Consider the following 20,725-nt stretch of genomic DNA (forward strand, 5'->3'; position numbering starts at 1 on the left):
AACTTCTGAGAGCTAGCTACGCATGATTATACCAGAGATTACACTTACTCCTCTTACCATATAAAACTCCATTTCATTTGTTGATCATAACTTTCCCTTCCAAATCCTTCCTACTTGGTCTCTCTTCTCCAAGCTAAAAATTCCCATGTTTTGCCAATGTTCATTCCAGTACTACTCCCAGAGCTACGTCAATACTCTGTCTCTAGGGTTAATTTGTTATGAGCAAAAACTTCAGTGGATAAGAAAGTGAGTGCATAATTCTTTCTCCTTCTAAGGCTCAACCTGACTTCCCAAATATCAGGAAGCAGGCCCTATTACCTCCTGCATTCTGTACCCAGCATCTTCTTCTCTTCGGTAGAATCCATACTGAATAAAGAACAGCCTTCTTCCTAAGTCTCTTAAGCAGGAGATGGTCTTAAAACCAAGATTTGACACTTCATACCCATTAGGATGGCTATCATTAAATAAATAAATAAATAAATAAATAGATAGATAGATAGATAGATAGATAAATAAATAAATAAATAAATAAATAAATAGTACTGGTGAAGATGCAGAGAAATTGGAACCCTTGTGGATTGCTGGTGAGATGTAAATTGGTGTAGCTGCTAGGGAAAATAGTATGAGGGATCCCTGGGTGGCGCAGTGGTTTGGCGCCTGCCTTTGGCCCAGGGCGCGATCCTGGAGACTCGGGATCGAATCCCACGTCGGGCTCCCTGCATGGAGCCTGCTTCTCCCTCTGCCTGTGTCTCTGCCTCTCTCTCTCTCTCTGTGACTATCATGAATCAATAAATAAAATCTTTAAAAAAAAAAAAAAAAAAAAGGAAAATAGTATGATATTCCCTTAAAAAATTAAACATAGTCTTACCATATAACCCAACAATTCTACTTCTGAGTATATATCCAAAAGTGAAAGCAGACACTCAAACAATTATTGTACATTCATGTTTACAGAAGCATTACTCACAATAGCTAATAGGTGGTGGCAACCCAAGTGTCCACTGACAGATGAATAGATAAGTAAAGTGTGGTATAGCCACCCATACACTGGAATATCATCCAACCTTAAAAAGGAAGATTTTGATACATGCCACAACATGGATGAACCTTGAAGACGTTATGTTTATTAATGAAATGAGCCAGTCACAAAAGGACAAATAATTGTATAACTCCTATATAAGGTTCCTAGAGTAAGTCAAATTTGTAGAAACACAACATAGAATGGTGGTAGCCAGGGGCCAGGGAAATGGGGGGGAGGGGTAGATTTGAGGACTTAGTATTTAATGGGTACAGAGTTTCAGTGGGAAAAATTAAAAAGTTCTAAAGATGGATGGTGGTGATGGTTACACAATGTAAATGTACTTAATACCACTAACTATACTCTTAAAAATGGCTAGAATGGTAAATTCTATGTTATGGAGTTTACCACAATAAAATTTTTTTTCACTGAAAAATAAAATAAAAACCAAACCTTAAGAATGTCAGATTTCGACAAATACCCACCATTTGCTTCAACGTGGATGGAACTGGAGGGTATTACGCTGAGTGAAATAAGTCAGTCGGAGAAGAACAAACATTATATGGTCTCATTCATTTGGGGAATATAAATAATAGTGAAAGGGAATAGAAGGGAAGGGAGAAGAAATGGGTAGGAAATATCAGAAAGGGAGACAGAACATGAAGACTCCTAACTCTGGGAAACGAACTAGGGGTGGTGGAAAGGGAGGAGGGTGGGGGGTGGGGGTGAATGGGTGACGGGCACTGAGGGGGGCACTTGACGGGATGAGCACTGGGTGTTATTCTGTATGTTGGCAGACTGAACACCAATAAAAAATAAATTATTAAAAAAAAAAAGAATGTCAGATTTCAATCACAAAAGTCTTTAAGTCTGATCTCCCTCTACTAAGCTGTCCCTCACGTGCCCCTCTCCTTCTACAGAGCCGACTCCTCTAGACCAAAGTAATACTGACAAGGAAAGATTATTTCTCTCTGTTTCTACTTTACTGTAATATAGAAAGTTTTAAAAATTTTCTAATCATGGAGAATTGTTTCTGATTCATATCCTTTAAATAACATACTCCTCAAGTGCTTGATTTGGCACCACATATACTAAATAATACACTAAAACCAAGAACTATACCGCAAATGATGTCTAAAACTTATACCTGTATTTCTTCTTCTGAAGCTGCCATATCATAGTTTCAGACAGCTCAGTGGCATAAATTTCTTCAAAGTGAGGGCTCATGATTTTTGTGACTTCTCCATCTCCAGCACCTAAATCAAGAAGTCTATGGGTTTTCCAGTCTGGATTAATTTTTAGCAGTCTCTGAAACTGATCTGGTGAAAACACAAACATGGAGCCTCTTCCTAGCAACCTGGAAAAAAAAAAGGGGACAAAAATGGAAGAGTCCATGCAAAGTAAGCACCCCCACATACATTCAGAGCAACTATAGTAACTAGCCCTGACAGCCTCCTTCTGAACCTACAAAATGTTTATTTTATGTGATTGTATGGTTAAATTATACATTACCTTTTATATGACTTACAGGGTTAAAAGCAAAGTTAGTAAAATAAGAAAATACCTCCAGGTATCATTTGGCTCTGAGATTATAAATAAAAACTATAAAGAATGGGGAAGGGAGAGAAATAAAAGGCAGAAAGGAAACAGGATGAATGAGAGAGGAAGGGAAGGGAGGAAGAATGAGTAAGAAATTAAAAAGTGAATGTGAGGGGATCCCTGGGTGGCACAGCGGTTTAGCGCCTGCCTTTGGCCCAGGGTGCAATCCTGGAGACCCAGGATCGAGTCCCACATCAGGCTCCCAGTGCATGGAGCCTGCTTCTCCCTCTGCCTATGTCTCTGCCTCTCTCTCTCTCTCTCTCTCTCTCTCTCTCTCTCTCTGTGTGACTATCATAAATAAATAAAAATTAAAAAAGAAAAAGTGAATGTGAAGAACTTATGTCAAACTAGGAAGGAGAGAGATGGAGTAATGTTTTCTGCTACAGGCCAACAGAATCAGACCACAGCACTAGCCAATAACACTAAGCAGAAAAATCAAATAGAAAATAAAAAAAGCTGTTATGAAACTAAACAATGGGTAAGGAAAAATAGCTTCACTATCATAGATGTTTAAGAGACACTAGAGAAAAGCAGAAAGAGCAGCCCCTGTGGCATCAGTTAATTTGCATTTAAAAAGTAGATTCATATTTCCATTGATTTATATATTACCCAAATGTCTGGGTCTATTATTTTTAAAGATCCTAAAAAACATTCAAAACCACAGTAATGCCTCTAAAAAAAGAGTTGGAGAAGAGTTAAATGGAGATCAGAGAAAGCTCTTGCAACAGCAGCTATGGCTCAAACCAAGTCTCACAGAAGCATCATGTTGGGGAGCAGAATGTGTTCCTCACTTAGCCCTGGTTTTCTAGCTCTCAAATCCTAGTCTTTCCCAAGCAGGGATTCTCCAACTCCCTTTAAGCAGTAAAACCCTTTCTTGAAATCAAGTGGAGCTCAGAGATGACAATGAATGGTAAATGGAGCTGCTGCAGAAATGAGGTTAAGAGCCTTAAGAAGCTGCCACTTCTGGGCCTTTCCTTGCAGCCTGAAGCAGCTCCTGAGGCACTTCCTCTTCAGACCCTGGAACACAGTTTGAAAACCACTGGTCTAGGAAATGGCCAGAAATCTGTACTGTACTGCTACTTTCTGGAAATAATCATAAGGTACAACATGTCACAAGGTGACTGGAAAGATGTGTGCAACCTGGTGCTCCTGGTAAGACCAGTTTAGGAAAGGATTAAAACTGCAGAGTTCATATAACAAACCACCTCTCTACCTTTTTCCCATTAAGGCAATAGGAGAGTTTCACCATATCTATTAATGTGTTTATAGCAAATCTTATGTTCCACAGAAATGCTAAAAACTAGGGGGGTTTGGGAGCATGGACATCAGAGATTGTTAAACACGATGCTGTCCCTTACAGAGAAAAGTGATTTCCTCCAATACAGCTGTTTTGTTTTGTTTTGTTTTGTTTTGTTTTGTTTTGTTTAATCTTCTAATGTACATTACACTGCAGAAAGCAAATCTGAAAAAAGGGACTGAACTTACTGAAGGGGCTTTACAAAATTCACACAGGAGCCAGAGTCAGAGCAGGAAGAGGGTACAGGCAGCATGGCTTGAGGGATGCATGTTCCCAGTGTTGCTGCTGACTTGCCACAGGTTCAAAAGTAATTTACAAAACAGTTATTTGGCTTAAACTTTCCCAGTTATAAAATAACATGTTTTCCTAGCCAACTTCTTGGGATGTAAGGAACCTTGACATGATAATCCTAAAACTCTAGACATAGAGGTCATCTGCGGTCAGAGCTCAGGAGGTAATCTGATTTATCTACATTTAAGGGCACCAAAGAGGGGTGACTGAGAGGCTCAGTTGGTTATTCCCAAGAATCATGAGCCACAAAGGCTCCACAAAAAGATTAAAACTATCAAATCAAAATTCATCAAGCCCAGTGTTTCTCAACCAGGACCAACTCTGCCCTATAGGTGAGAGAGTCTGGGGGTAGTCCTGATGAATTGGGAATGCTGTCAGTTAGTGAGGGTAGGCCAGAAAAGCTAGGCTTCCTGACATATGTGGGTCAGTCCCACACAATAAAAAGTTATCCCATTTAAAATACCAAAACACTGACCTAGCTCAATATAAAGTTTCCAGCAAACACATACTATGGAGAGGTCTGACTCCCTCACTTGCCTTTAATTTCTTTTTTTTTTTTAATATTTATTTATTTATGATAGACATAGAGAGAGAGAGAGAGAGGCAGAGACACAGGCAGAGGGAGAAGCAAGCTACATGCCAAGAGCCCGACGCGGGACTCGATCCCGGGACTCCAGGATCGTGCCCTGGGCCAAAGGCAGGTGCTAAACCGCTGAGCCACCCAGGGATCCCCTTGCCTTTAATTTCTAAAGTTAGTGATGTCCTTGGACAGTCGGGGGTTAGTGTTTAATAACCATCCTCCGTTCTTTGGCCACAATCTAAGTTCTCTCTAGATTTAGAATCTATAGAGGAGGTGTGCCTCCTTATATTTTCCTTACAATATAAACTCTGAAAGCAGCTATCATGTCTCTCCTGACTTGGCCTTCCTCTTGTCTGATAAGTAACATCTTAATTAAAGAAGGTACCACGCAGTACAGGATACCCAGACCACTACAATAAAGCGAGTATCACAATAAAGCAAGCCAAATGAATTGTTTGGTTTCCCAGTGCACATAAAAGTTATGTTTACACTCTACTGTGGTCTATAAAGTGTGCAACAGCATTATGTCTAAAAAAGCAATGCACATACCTTAGTTAAAAATACTTTATTCCTAAAAAAAAAAAAAAAATGCTGTCACCTGAGTTTTCACCAAGGCATAATCAGAGATTATCATAATATAGTAATGAAAAAGTCTGAATATTGTGAGAATTACCAAAATATGACACACAGATGCAAAGTGAGCAAATGCTACTGGAAAAATGGTACTGATAGACTTGCATGATGCATGGTTATCCCAGAACTCCAATTAAATTTTTTTTAAATGCAGTATCTGGGGATCCCTGGGTGGCTCAGCAGTTTAGCTCCTGCCTTTGGCCCAGGGCATGATCCTGGAGTCCTGGGATAGAGTCCCACATCGGGCTCCCTACATGGACCTTGCTTCTCTCTCTGCCTGTGCCTCTGCCTCTCTCTCTCTCTCTCTCCTTCTCTCTCTCTCTCTCTCTCTCTCTCTCTCTGGGTCTCTCATGAATAAATAAATAAAATATTTTTTAAAAAATGCAATATCTGTGAAGTACAATTAAGAGAAGAACAATACAATGAGGTATGCCTATAATTATTTCAGAAAGAGACAACCATCTATGGTAATAACGTATCATGGAAGCAAAGTACCAACAGGCTCAAAATTAAGCTTTCAGGTGAGAAAAGGACACAGGACATGTTTTGGGAGAGTGGGAGGTAAGAGCCATAGATAAGGGAACCCAAAGGATTGATTAAATGTATTGCTTCTCTTTGACCAAACCACGAAATTCCAAATCAAGGAATTTTAACCAGGAGCCAATGGGGCAGAAGTTGGAGATGGGGTGGGGGTGAAGGAGAGAGGTGGTTCAGTTTGAAATCACCCAAAATTATATGTGAAATGTTGAATGTAAATACTATTTGAAGAGAGGATTCCTACCTTTTGTCATTTTTTTTCCTTTTGTCATTTTTAAAGAGGTAAAGGCCACCATAAAGGATAAGAATGATTGCTACAGTGACTTGTCTGCTTTCCAAAGAAAAATAAAATGGTATAGAACAGAAACTTGGTGCAGCCAATTTCAGAAACAAAATGTCAGACCAAGTTGTATAAATTCAACTACCAATACAAAAATAACAACTGTTTGCTGAAGCAAACTTAAGGCAATTTCATATAAACAATGAAGAAAATCAAGTAAGAAATCTTGAGAAATGGCTCATGGTGCCTAAAAACATATTTAAGGACCAGATGATAGATTGGGGATCCAGACATTCAGGAGAATCTGGCTCCAAACCTGAAGGGGGAAAAAAGTGGGCCCAACTAGTGGCTTTAAGCTGTCCAAAAAGGCTTCATAAACAGTGAGCCCTACTGATTTTCCCCTTGGCATTCTAGATTCTTGGGCCTTGGAGATACTTGAAAATTTGGCCAAGAAAAGATAAAAAATATTCCTAAAGCTTCTTCCATGGATTTATGCAAAAGAACCACTCTGGAGATAGGTACTTCCATAGTAAGTTTAAAAAATTCTGGTGAGGGATCCCTGGGTGGCTCATTGGTTGACCAACTGCCTTTGGCTCAGGGTGTGATCCTGGGGTCCTGGGATGAAGTCCCGCATCAGGCTTCCCTGCATGGAGTCTGCTTCTCCCTCTGCCTATGTCTGCTGCCTCTCTCTGTGTGTCTCTTATGAATAAATAAATAAAATCGGAAAAAAAAAATTCTGGTGAGCCTAGACATTATGTAAGAACAGATGTTGGACCCTTCACTCGAAATAAGCCATCACACATTGCTGCGCTGATTAAATCCCCCCAAAAAAACTTGCTCCTGGAAAGTGTGCTTAAGGTGAAGATTTCACTCTTCAGCTATGTTAAGAATTCAGTTCTTGATACTCTCCCACAGGGAATTAGCAGCATTATGAACATCACTTGGGAGCATAAGGCTGAAGACTGGACCCACTGTCAAGGATTCTAACTAGTAGAAATATTGTAGCGGAGGCAGTCAACACCTTCAACAAAACAACTTTCCTCTTTTTTTTTTCATAAACCTAAGGGTAAAGAAAAAATACACAAGATTCACTTACCCATTGATAGATGTTCTAGACATAAACAGGCTAAAAACAGATGACACAAAAGAGTGATATAATTGGATAAATAGCCAGCCCGATTTCTCAATGCTGTTGTTTAAGAAGATCTGTGTTCCTTGGTCAAGGTAGCTCTGAACAAAGACAGCCTGGAGTGATTCGCATAATTTCTCTCTGTTGCACACATACCACTAAAAAAGAAGAAAAAGTGAAAATACACAACTGAAGTGTCATCTAAACAAAAGCCCGAAGACTAAATCAAATGTGATATTTCCAAATATCATAATCTCATGGCCCTTGGCACTTTGAGGATAATCTCATCTTTTATACTCAGATAACCTACAAAGTGTAAAATACTTACACATACATAATTTCTCATTTAATTCTCCTAAGGGGATGGGAGGGCAGAGGAAGGTTGAAGAGGCTTCTGAATCATATAGCTTAGTAGGTTAGTAGGTGGCAGAGCTAGGCCATAATCCAGGTGTTCTGACTCCTGGCCCACTATTTCAGTCACTATACCTCCAGTACTCTGAGATCTAGGAAAGCTCTGTTGGCCTCTCCTTCACTGAAAATCAGTCTCAGAAGCCAAAACTAGCATTATTAACTTTGTTTTAGATAAGGAAACCATCATGTAATGCAGTGATTTAATTCAAAACCACCAAACACATCAATGGCAGAGTAAGCAGCAGAAGTTAACACTCCAGTGACCAGATTAAGCTGCCTTTAGAAATACTGAGGTGTGCTTTACCAGGTCATATAACATTCTCAAATAGGGGCAATATGTTCTTGAGAAAGATTAAGAAGTTACTTAAGGTCACATTGCAATCAATGAGAAAACAAAGTAATAACAGGCCAGAGAACCAAATACCCAGGAACAGGCTCTAACCAGAATGCACTTTTGAGAGCAAAATCCAAGAACCTCAACCATGGATGAAATTTAATCTTCCACAATACATACGTTTTCCATTTTCATTTAGAGTTAGTGTACCAGGAAAGGGGAAGGTAAATAGTAGGGTAGGCCAGCTTTAGGGTCCGCTCCACAATCAAGTCCTGGCTCCACCATTCCTGTGCAAGCTTGGAGAAGTCACTTAGTCACTGAGCCTCAGTTCAGTCATCTGTAGACTAGAGATGTCACTGGTATGTACCTATCCTAGTAGATACCTACCTGTCACTGGTATCTACTGAGAGGATTAAAGAAGGAATGCAGGCAAATCCTCAATATAGTACCAGACACACAAAAGAATCCTATAATAACAGCAATGAGATTCCTCTAACATGGCTGATAAATAACAGTAAGCCCATTAATTACAATGATGAAACTGTAGGGTTGACCAGTTACTACTAATCCATGATCTGCTAAGAAACAATCAATTTTTTCCCAATAAAGTCTACTGGCCAAAAGTAATTTGCTTCCCCCTGATAAATATGACATTTATCAGCAGGTGTCCCGTAACAGCTTACTCAACTGGTGGACCAATTTTACAGTCATTTGAAGCTTGCTAAATGTGGAATGAAATCTTGGGTAACATTCCTGACACTAACATTAAAAGGAACCAGTTAGAAACCAATACAAACAAGCAAACAGGCACATTAAAATTGCAAAGATTAGCTCATCTTTTTCACAAACCTATATCCAAACTAAATACCAGATGTGCCAACTGTTGACTGATTTGTGTTAATTCACTATTTGAACACTGTTACCAAAACTGCTTGGACTTGAAAACAATTTTCATTTCTTCTACTGTACATGATAAGCTGTGAAGCTTCTTATATTTACTGCCTATACTTTTTTCCTTGGTCTGAAAATGTTCTTGCTTTATCATTAACTAATTCTTAATATTCATCGTGCCTGAAGTTATGCCCCAGTACATGTCATAAACCATTTTTTATTATACTCACGACCTTCTGTGCACATTCTGAACTCTGTAATACTGAGGCCACTGTGACTTTTATTTATTTTTTATTCTCTGAAATGACTAATCAGGATGAAAGCCATCACCTCGGTTGTAGGCAATCAGGTACACTCTATTAATGTGGACAAGAAGTCATTCAAGTGAAACAGAGGAGCTAACAATTCCTCGGCATTCACTTGTAATGGACAACAGAAAACAGTGGACTTCCAGAACTTGGCATCATTAACTGCAAATATTGCTTTCAAGTGCCAAGAGGAAAACTCAAGTTCTTAACAGCATTTTTCTCAATTCATTGACATTCACACATGTGGTTGAACCTTTACAGCCAAGCAAGTGTTTCAGAAAAGAAACTGCTTACTAAACAGAATTGCTACAAAATAAAAAGGAGTAAAGCTCTCCTCTTTAAAGACAAAGGTTGAAATCCATGTTCCTCCTGACCATCTGCAGGATGCAAATGTCAACTCCACAGCAGCATTATTCATAATCTCCAAAAAGTGGAACTAGCCCAAATGCCCATCAATTGATGGATAAACAAGATATTCAGCCATAAAAAGCAGTGAAGTACTGATTCATGTGACAACATGGATGAACTCTGAAAACATTATGCTAAGGGAAAGAAGCCAGACACAAAAAGCCACAAAGGATAGGATTTCACTTACATGAAGTGTCCAGAATAGGCAGATCCAGACACAAGAAGTAGATTGCAGTTGGCAAAGGGAGTGTCTTAATGGATATGGAGTTTCTTTCTGGAGTGATGAAAATGCTCTGAAATTAGAGTGGTGATGGCTGTACAACTCTGTGAATATACTGTGCTAACCACCACCGAACTGTACACTTAGAAAGATGATTTTTATGGTATGTGAATTATATCTCAATAAGGGTTTTTAACATACACATACACATTTAAATGTAGATGCCATTTTTATCTTCCAGAAATGAAAAGCAGTCTGAAAATTTAAGTGACCAAGCAAACCTCTTTAAAAATGCAAATTTTTAAATGCAAATCTGATCACATCAAGACCTTGCTTCACATAAGTCTGAAGCTAGTATCCAAAATGCTCAATATGGCTTACCAGGCCCTACACGATTTGTCCGTTCTGTGTCCACAGCCTACCTCATGACACTGTCTACCCATCCATAACCCCTGGCCATTCACTATGCCACAACACTGTATCCCTCTATTTCTGCGAGGCTCCTTTCTCAAGGCTGTCTCACACCTGTCTGCTCTGTCCCCTCCATTTCCCATCGCCTCAACCCACTTTCTCTTCACCTGATTAATTTGATCTAAGCCTAAATATTTCTTCAAGTATGTTTGCCTTGAACTTGCAGACTAGGTAGCCCGCCCCCCCACATTCAAATACCTTTTCCTATATCCCATATATCTCCTCAGTAACATTTATGACCACTGAAGTGAGTAACTATACATAACTGTATGTTCATGTCTATCTTCCCAAGTAGACAGAAAGTTTCATAAAGGTAGGGACAATGACTGACTTCAGAACCTGGCACAGATACAATGAACAATAAATGTTCATCAAATGAATTATTGTTAAAATCATAGGCAGCCTAGGGGCACCTGGGTGGCTTAGCAGGTTAAGCATTCAACTCTTGATTTTGGCTTAGGTAATGATCTCCAGGTCATGAGATGGAGCCCCATGTCAGGCTCCATGCTCAGTGGGGAGTATGCTTCTCTCTTTCTCTCTCTTTCCCTTTCTCTCATTCTCTCTCCCTCTGCCCCTCCCCCTACTCACATACTCTCTCTCTAAAAATAAATGAATCTTTAAAAAAAAAAATCACAGGGGCACCTGGGTGGCTCAGTTGGTTAAGCATCTGCCTTCAGCTCAGGTCATGATCTCAGGGTCCTGGTATCAAGCCCTGTAGCAGGCTCTCTACAGTGGGGTCCAGTGGGGAGTCAGTTTCTCCCTCTCCCTCTGCACCCTGCCCCCTGCTCATGCTCTCTCGTAGGCACATGTGCTCTTTCTCTCAAATAAATAAATAAATAAAACCTAAAAAAAAAAAAAAAAAAAAAGAAAAAAGAAAAGAAAAAATCACAGGCAGCCTAACAGATTTTGAAGTTTCTAACAAAATCCTAGAAGGGATATAAGGATAACCACAGAGAGAGCTGTCACTGTGTTTCTGTCAATTTCTAAAATTCAGGTTTTTGAAAGGTCTTGCTTTTCTTTTTTAAATTATTTTATTATTTTACTTTATTTATTTAAGTAATCTCTACACCCAACATGAGGCTTGAACTCACAATCCCGAGATCAAGAGTCATATGCTCCACCGACTGAGTCAGCCAATGCCCCTGAAAGGCCTTGCTTAAATCCACTTCTGCAAACAGTGGTTAAATCTACCCACGCACCACAAAATTGCATCACCACAAGCAGGCAACAAAGCCTGACTGAACACCTACCTTGTACAAGGCACCTGGCCAAGTGCTTCACATTTCATTTACCACCTCACAACTTCTGGATAAAGGGGAAGCCTAGGGTTTCTGAGCACTTCCAGCTAATCTAGGTTCCTATTCTAGGCGCATGTGTTTTACCAAAGTTTCGTTCAAAGATTCTCTTTAGTCTACCCAGTATGTCTGAGATTCATTTTCAGAAAAGAAAGCAGGACCATTCTGCCCAAGTAAACTGGACTGGGTGTGTTTAGAGAAATGATAATCTGATCTAGATAGCAACTAAATTATATGGTTTTTCAGCCTCAGCATTCCTGACATTTGGGGCAAGATAATCCTGTTACAGGATCTGTCCGATGCATTACAGGATATTTAGCAGCATCTCCAGCCCCTACCGATCAGATGCCAGGAGCACTCCCCCCAGTCATGACAACCCAAAATGTCCCAGACATTGCCAAACGTCTCCTGGGAGGCAAAATCACCACTGCCTGGAAACGACTACATGGGCCAACCCAGAAAATTTCATTAGTGTTTCCTAATTATCCCAGCTTAACAGTGGTCTAGGGAAAATGAAAGACGGATTCACTGGCCTCCAGGAACTTATACTCCAGAGGAGGGAAAAAAAATCAGAAACCAAGGGAAGCAAGGGAATCGAGTAATGGGATTATGATCTTGGTCAAGATGTTCAGGGCTTAAATAAGCAGTCCCCTTGCTCTGAGATGAGATACTGATAGAAAAATCAATGCAGGGGCCCCTGCAACCATTAGGCAGTCCCCCAGAGTTCCTCTCTTCAGACAATTCAGCTTAAATGAAAAGCTGTAATGAGCTTGCAGCACTGGGTGGCCTGTCTGTAGGCTCTCATGCACTTTCAAGCAGGTAAGTTCTTTGAATATGTGCTCCTCAAAGACTACAGAGACCAAGGTGCACAGGCAAGAACAAAGCATCATGCTCGTTAAATGTTCACACTGGAAGGACGGTGTACCCACCCTACTTACAGTAGGCTGGCCTCCTCTGCTGGACACTGGTGTCTGGAAAAACGTCATCTTAGCATCTTCCTTTAAAGCTTACTTGAATTTTCTTCAATCCAAATAAGTAAGGAAATCTTTTAAATAAATTCTAATCAAACCAATTATGCCATGCAGTCATCTGCTGATGCCAAGTACAAAGTAGGATGTGATAACTAACCAGGAAATCTTCTAAAAAGTACAGTAAATAGCAGTGTTCTCCCTACTTGCAACAAGACTGTAAGATACTAAAAATCAGACAAATAAACAGTCACATCAGGTAGACATGAGTTCTGAACATGTATGTGACAGTATTCACTAATCAAAATAATATGGTATCAGGTCAGGTCTTACAGATAAAACCCACAAACATCTCCTAATCTTTATATCATCTTGGTGGATGAATCGTTCCTTCAAAGCATATCCTATAAGATCATATTTCCTTATCTAGACCGAGGGATAAAATTAGAAGTTTTTCAGGATCCCTGGGTGGCTCAGCGGTTTAGCACCTGCCTTTGGCCCAGGGCGCGATCCTGGAGTCCCGGGATCGAGTCCCACGTCGGGCTCCCGGTATGGAGCCTGCTTCTCCCTCCTCCTGTGTCTCTGCCTCTCTCTCTCTCTCTCAAATAAATAAATAAACAAATAAATAAATAAATAAATCTATCTTTTAAAAAAAAAAAGCACACAGAATTTATTTATTTATTTATTTATTTTTTTTAGCACACAGAATTTTAAAAAAAAATTTGAAGTTTTTCTAAATTTATTTTTGAGTTCCTCAACAATCAAAGAGAAGTGTACTATCTCTTTTCTTCCAAAATACAAAGGACATGAGCACAGTAGTAGAGTTGGAATTAGAAAGTGATTTTAAAAAGCCAACTTCCTGATTTTAGGCAATATGGTATAATAAAAAAAAATACATGTATATTTGGTCTTCATCCCCTAGACCCCTAGATCCAGGCACAGAGCTCATAAAAACCTTGGAGAATCTCCTGAGTGATCTTCTGAGTATCTTCTGTAATGCTAATATGACGATGAGGGGGTGGTGGCAAACCATGGAACCTTCAGCCCCACCTCCAACCTCTAGGGACTGAGTTTAATCACTAAGAGCCAATGATTTAATCACCCATGCATGCCTAGGTAATGAAACTTTCATAAAACCCCTAAACAACAGGGTTCTGGGAGCTTCCAGGTGGCTGAACACGCCAATGTGCTGGGAGGGTGGTTCACCTGGAGAGGGCAGAAAAGCTCTGTGCCACCCTCCACCCCCGCCCATACTTTGCAATACGTACCCCTTCCAATTGGCTCTTCCTGAATTGTATCCTTTATAATAAACCAGTAAATAAGTATTTTCCTAACTTCTGAGTCATTCTAGCAAATTATCTAACCTGAGGGAGGGTTATGGAAATCCCAGAATTTGTAACCAAGTTGGGCAGAAGCATGGATAGGTAGTCCGTGTACCCATTACCTGCAGCTGGCATCTGAAGGGAGGGCAGTCTTGTACAACAGAGCCCTTAAACCTCTTAAACCTCTGGATGGATGTCAACTCTGGGTTGTGTCAGAATAAAAATGAGGGCAGCCCAAGTGGCTCAGCAGCTCAGCACCGCCTTCAGCCCAGGGTGTGATCCTGGAGACCTGGAATCGAGTCCCACATCAGGCTCCCTACATGGAGCCTGCTTCTCCCTCTGCCTCTCTTTCTGTGTCTCTCATGAATAAATAAATAAAATTAAAAAAAAAAAAAAGAATAAAAATGAATTGTAGGACACCCAGCCAGTGTCAGAGAATTAGTGTCAGAAAAAAAGACATCATAGGAAAGATTTTTTTTTCAACATTAAACTTGACCGAAGCACGCACAAACTGAATTAAAGCCAAAGTTTGGAACAGTTGTCCCATCCTGGTCTAATTCACAAACTGCAAAACTCCAATGGGTGTTTTGTATAGCTACATAGCTTCAATGTCTACACAGAGGTCAACTAGGGTGGAGGCAGTTTCCTATTAAGGAGACAGCCTACTTTCCCAGACTCTCAGACAACACAAGATTTCCTAGGAGGGATACCATGAAAAGGTGAAAAAGCCTGGGCCTTGAAATCAGACAGAGCTGGGGTCAAAACCCAACTCTGCTACCTACCAACTGTCTCATAAGCAAGTTTCATCTCTCTCAGGCTCAATCTTCTATCAAAAAAGGGGGTGCACCCCCTACCTCTGGGAGTTGTTAGGAGGATGAGAGAGGATGATACATTAAAGTGTCTGGCACACAATAGAAGCACAATAACTTGATTTCCTTCCCCTTCCTGTCCAAGGCCCACAAAAGCCAGTCAGAGAACTGAAGTTCAAGGGAATGCCTTAAAACCACACTGTAGGTCTGGGCACCCAGCCATTCTCAAAAAGAATGAGTAACCAAAGACCTGAGGCATTTAGTACCACTAGAAACAATTGGAAAGGCTCCACTGATGGGGTCCATGAACACAAAATCTTTTCTACTACAGGGGGTGGTCAGACCAAGCCTAATGACATTAACCTGACAGCTAAGGATTCAAAAATTACATTCTAAGTTCTGCAATGAATCCTATCAGTCCAGACATTCAATCACTGACACTTTCTTGCATTTAGGCACAGCATAAGAGTAAATATTCAAACCACTCATTATTTTTCCACAAATGACACAAACCTAAACCAACAACCTCTTTATGTGAGATTTTAATGTGTAGAGTGACAGAGCACTCTCTCATCCATGGAGAGAAACAATTCATATGGATTACATTAAATTGTTTCAGCTTTGATTTAATAAATAAATTATTGGCAATTTTCATTTCAAATACTGTTAGAATTTTATAATCCTAAAATTTTAACAAAGCTTCAGAGGATCTAAACAACAGTCTTTTACTGGCAATTACCAGGGTGCCCTCAAGCACCTTCAAAGGGGAACATAAAGGCCCCTGGTATATATCCAGCAGAAGAGGGAGATCCTAGTGTTCCGAGAAATTGAGGCAAACACTTATATAGGGCTTCAACACAGGTTACAAGGAAAGAGACTCTTCAAAATCTCTTTGGTATTCAGCTGCAAAGGCCTCCAGGTTCTGGAAGGCAATTCAGAAGAGGATACAAATCCATCAGTTGTCCATCTGGCAAGCTGGCAACTGCTCCTTAGCACTGTTAACTCATGCCTGACTTTGGTCAGCCTTCACCACAAGGTAAACGAGGAATGAGGGGACAGGAGGCTGAATTTGTCCATTAGCAGCACTTTGACCTATGACTGTGATGTCCAAGTATTTTTTTTCATTTGGAAAAAACAAAAACAAAACACCAATAGTTTCAATTCTGTCTTAAATCCATAACTGTTTAAAAAGAAAAAAAAATTCCATCACTGTTTGTAACATAACACAGTTCTGAAGTTATATAAGGTGAAAAAATAACTATACACAAACTTTTGCAATTTTAAGTTAAACTTCACTAACTGCAGATAACCAGTGTTACCTGTGCTCTTAAAAATCCTTACAGTGCATCGCCTGAAGAAACTGTCCTGGCCTCGTTCCAGGGAGTTCCATAACAATTCTTTTTTCTACTCTATCAACTCAGAAACTATTGAATGGCCCTTTCAAGTTTCAATAGCTCCATAATAGTTGCATTAACTTTAAGTACTAGGTACAATGCATCAAAAACACTAGATCCAAAGTGTTTGTTGTTGCTACCTTCTTTTTAAGTTCTAAGCCTGCCCATACCAAAAAGCGACATATCTAGTTTCTCACTGCCTGGCTCTATTTCTTCCCAATGAGTCAAACTACCCACTGTGCAACCTGTGATTAAGAAATGTGCTGCTGATGAAGGAAGCTGGAAATTTTCTCTGGGGAAAACTCTTTTTCTGTAAGGGGACACACAATAAATACTTAAGGCTTGTAGGTTGTAGTACCTACCAATCAAGTCTGCCATTGTTAGTGAGGAAGCCCTTACAGACAGTAAGTAAATGAAGGTGGTGGCTGTGCCAACAAAACTTTATTTGTGGACACTGGAATTTGAATTTCATAAAAGAAACTGTCACATATTACAAAATATATTTTTTGTGACCATTTAAAAATGTTAAACTATTCTGACTTCATAGGCTATAACAAAAAAGTCAGTGAGCCCAATTTGGCCTGCAAGCCATATCCCAGCTCCAAGACAAGCCCTTCCGTGCTATTCTCTTGCCCAAAGTGAAAAAATAATCCCAGATTTGAAGCTAGCACACCAACCAAGTTATTAAAATGGTGCTGCTACTATAGTTTTAGAGCAACCTTAGCTCAAAAGAGCCTTATATTTCACCTCCAGGCAATAGTAACTAAATAGCAATTTTTAATGATAAACATTTCCCAAGAACTCTTTTAACCAGACTCCTCCACCATAATTTCTTAATAAAATAACCATAAAGAAAACTTGTGCTAAGTACAGTTCAATTAAATCCATAACCCCACTTTCATGCAAGTCCAAAAGAACCAGATGTGGCTGGCGATGGATCCCACACACCCAAATGAACACCAGAAAACCTTAGATGAAACTATAAATTTGAAGGGGGAAAGAATATTAGTGTTAAGTTACTTCATAAGTGAGATAGTTTATGAGGCACACCTAGGATGCTGCAATATAAAGCAGATAACAAACCATAAACAGACACTCTGCAGAGCGGACAGCGTCCTCTTTCACTTTATCTCACCATGCTTTCTACATACACATTTCTTTTGTTCATTTTTATCTTTATTCATAGGCAATATTTCATAATGTCAATGTCTCATCTCAAAATAATGTCTGGATTGATCATTCTATGGAAAAGAGCCAATCTCCCCCTAAATATTCAGAGAGTACCAGATTAGTCTTCACCTGGAGAACTTAGCTGCCAAACTGTTAGTCCAACTGGTTAAAGCACACCTGTGTACACACATACCTGAGTAGCTCAGAAGCGAAACAAAGTAAACGAAGTATCTGAAACCAGTATTAGTTTTCCTCAGAACCTAACTGATTCAGTTTTAAAAAGGTACACGATTAGAAGGTATCCCCTGTTAGGAGATATTCTGAGGCTATGCTAAGGATATATATATATTCTAACTACACTCCACAAAAAACAAATTACTTAATCAGCTTCTCAATTTTTAAAATATAACCAATTTTTCTACAAGCAGTGAAAACATATCAAGTGTGTTATAGTAGAAGTAATCAAGACAAGAATCATAAACACCTACAGCTAAGAGATTCGAACCATAATTCCACATCAATGGAAATCAGTCTCCTTTTTATCCTACCCAGAACCTTCTTTCTACCAATTGTTGAAAATGACATTTCTAATTCATTGTTTTACACCACCATCCATACGGATGTGTGACATTTTGGTAACTACATTATCACTGCGGTACTTTAGAGTCGTTTCTCTGAGAAGGATAAGTGTTAAGCAATTAACCCACAGCAAAGAATGTGGTTTTACAGCTTAAGATCACCTACTGACTTTAGGTACACACTCCCAACAATACCATAGGCATGATTCCCTGACAAATTGCAAGAGCTGTGGGGTCACGACAGAAAACAATTTTTTTCTTTCGTGGAAATTTATTATTTCCTTGAAAAACAGAAAAGGGGCCGTGACCGGTAATTACTAGATAGAAACTAAACCGCTACTTTTCTTAATGAATTGCTTTAAGTCCTTAGATAATTCTTCACGTGTAAACTCTCCGAACGCCTGGCATAATAAATGCTGTAACACAGGAAAAACAAAACAAACAAACAAAAATCTATGAAAAATGATGAGACGCAAAATGGGGAATAATCGCTTCCTGCTCCTTGCAAAGGCAAGATGTACTATAGACGCTAGCAATCCTAGGCCAGCACTCTGGCAGAGTTAGAAAGCCTCTTCTCAATGAAGGCAGGGTTAACCACACACTACATTACGGTCAAATATGAAATGTCACTTTTCCTTTTTTTTTTTTTTTTTTTTAAATTTTCCTCCACTCTTCCTTCTACAGCTGACCTGCACACATACTTCTGTGGAGTGGCACAAAACTATCATGAAAAGACCACCCTAACCGGTCACATCGCAGAGCTCACGATCCGCAACTCTAAAAAGAATTCACTCCTGCCTAATTCTGTTTTGTTTAAACAAAAAACAAAAAACAAAACAAAAAAAAAAAATCCCTTCCAGGAAAAGCTTGCATCATCTTCCTTCTTACCACATCTTTCTGGTCAGATACCAAAACACTGAAGTTGCAAGGAGAGCTCGCTCTCTCTCTCTCTCTCTTAGGGAGGAGTGGAGGGGGTGGGGGGGAGGCTCAGGAGGATGGGAGTGTGAGGACCTGTCAAACACCCTTTTTTTTTTTTTTTTTTTTTTAATTTAACTGCAGAGGGAAAAATGTCAGCCGCTTAAGCCCAGAGACTTAAAAAGGCTCACGATGCACGGTTACATTTCTTTATGGCCCTTTGTATGTTGAGAGATTGAAGCAGACAAACAAGGGTTGGGGTGCGGGGTGCGGGGTGGGGGGTGGGGGTGAGGCCGGCGGCGGCCGCGGGTCGCGCGGGTCACGGGCTCGGCCCGGTGGTGCAGACCGCAGGCCCCGGTGCCCGGTGGATGCCCGCGGCCCCGCGCCCGCCCCTAAGGTCCCGCACCCCGGGCGCCCCTGCGCCTGCGACCGCCGCCCGCGGCCCGGGAACAATGCGGGGCTCCGGGCCCGGGGAGGACCGGGAGGCCGCGCTCCGCCCGCGCCCGGGAACAAAAGGCGCCCGCGGGGCCCGGAGGCGGCGCCCGGCCGGGGAGACGTCGGGAAAACTTTCCGAAGGGCCGAGGCGACTGGGCGACAGCCCGCGGGGGCGGGAGGCGGCGGCTGCGGCCGCGGAGCCCCGCACAATAGCCCGGCCGCGCGGGAAGGCCCGGCCGCCACGCCCCCGCCCCCGCCGGGCCGCGTACCTGGTGGTTCTCCTTCCTGCCGCCCGCGGCCGCCGCCGGCCCGCCGGGGCCGCTCGTCATGTTCACGTACAGGGAGCGGGTGAGCGGGCTCCGCAGCGTCCACATCCTCCGCGCCAGCCACACGGACGCCAGGCTCAGGCACAGCCAGCCCACGAACAGTCTCATCGGGGGCCGCGGCCGCTCCTTCGGATCACCGCCGGCGCCGGGGCGAGGAGGAGGAGGCGCCGCCGCCTCCGGCCGCCGCCGCCGCCGCCCGGGCTCGAGCCATCGCGCCCAACTTGCCCATCCAGCCCCTGCAGGGCCGAGGCGGGGGGGCGGGGGGGCGGGGGGGTGGGGAGGAGCGGGCGGCGCGCACCCTTCCTGCCTCCCCCCCTTTCCTTTCCGCCCGCGGAACGCCGCAGCCGCCGGCACCGGTTTCCGCCCGGAGCACTTACGGGACGCGGCGGCGCGCTCCCCCGGCTCCGCGAGCCTCCGGCGGCGGCGGGGGGAGCGGGACAAAGGGAGCGCGCAGTCGCCGGGCGCGCGTCCCCGCCTTCCGCCTGCGTAATGGTGGAGAGGATTGCTCGCTTTCTTAGGGTAGGAGGGGGTGCTTCTTCCGAAGCGAGTTACTGAAGCGTCCCGGCCCCTCTAAGGTGGTGCCCTCAGCGCTTCTGGTCTTTCTTCGCTTTTGTCGTTGCCTCCGGGCGCCCCCACTCCCGGACCCCAGCAGGACTTGCAGCCGGTTGTGCAGACGGACCCCGGAGGAGGGCGGGGGGGGGGGGCGAGGAGAGGGTGTCTCCTTGCGGTCTGTACGTCCAGACTGTCAGACCCGACACCTCGCCGGGGACGGACGCTGCCAGTTGGTAAACAGTGTCCTGTTTACGTTTAGAGCCGACGAGCCGGGCCCCCACCCCCCAGGGCCTCCACCCGCCTCTGCTGCAGCGGCAAAGCCGCCGGGAATCTCGGGGAGACCGGGTATCAGCAACCCCTCCTCCCAGTCCCGTCCCGCACGCCTGGCAGGTTGCTGGGTGCAGCTTCTAAGAGGCATCCGTGAAAGCTCTGCCACTGTTGGAAGCTCCTGCAGCCGGGGCACCCGCAAGTAATATTTTAATGTATCGATGACCCTGTCGGAGAATGAAGACACAACCCCGCCTCTCCCCACCCCACCCCCACCCCCGCTACCC

At 42.4% G+C, this 20,725-nt stretch overlaps 1 protein-coding gene and 1 long non-coding RNA gene across 6 annotated transcripts in view; one reads left to right on the plus strand and one right to left on the minus strand.

The window, feature by feature from the left end:
• Positions 1 to 20,725, minus strand: part of METTL9 (methyltransferase like 9) — a 47,211-nt gene that overhangs the window by 25,130 nt on the left and 1,356 nt on the right. The window contains exons 1-3 of one of the 3 annotated variants that reach the window (XM_025416207.3): positions 19,563 to 19,877; positions 7,332 to 7,522; positions 2,166 to 2,375 (exon numbers count right to left, since the gene is read on the minus strand). In XM_025416207.3, the coding sequence (XP_025271992.1) occupies positions 2,166 to 2,375; positions 7,332 to 7,522; positions 19,563 to 19,727 (566 nt within the window). In that variant the 5' untranslated portion in view covers positions 19,728 to 19,877. Of the gene's footprint in view, positions 1 to 2,165; positions 2,376 to 7,331; positions 7,523 to 19,562; positions 19,878 to 20,725 lie in introns of those variants that run through there. The other 2 variants (XM_025416208.3, XM_025416209.3) reach the window with 2 other exon arrangements.
• Positions 20,001 to 20,725, plus strand: part of LOC112640256 (uncharacterized) — a 32,492-nt gene continuing 31,767 nt past the window's right edge. For 2 of the 3 annotated variants that reach the window (XR_003123933.2, XR_003123934.2), the window contains exon 1: positions 20,001 to 20,138. This is a non-coding gene — a long non-coding RNA (uncharacterized LOC112640256). Of the gene's footprint in view, positions 20,139 to 20,430; positions 20,641 to 20,725 lie in introns of all 3 variants that reach the window. The other variant, XR_004816494.2, reaches the window with a different exon arrangement.

This window comes from Canis lupus, chromosome 6 (assembly GCF_003254725.2).
Source record: "Canis lupus dingo isolate Sandy chromosome 6, ASM325472v2, whole genome shotgun sequence".
NCBI classification, from domain to species: domain Eukaryota; kingdom Metazoa; phylum Chordata; class Mammalia; order Carnivora; family Canidae; genus Canis; species Canis lupus.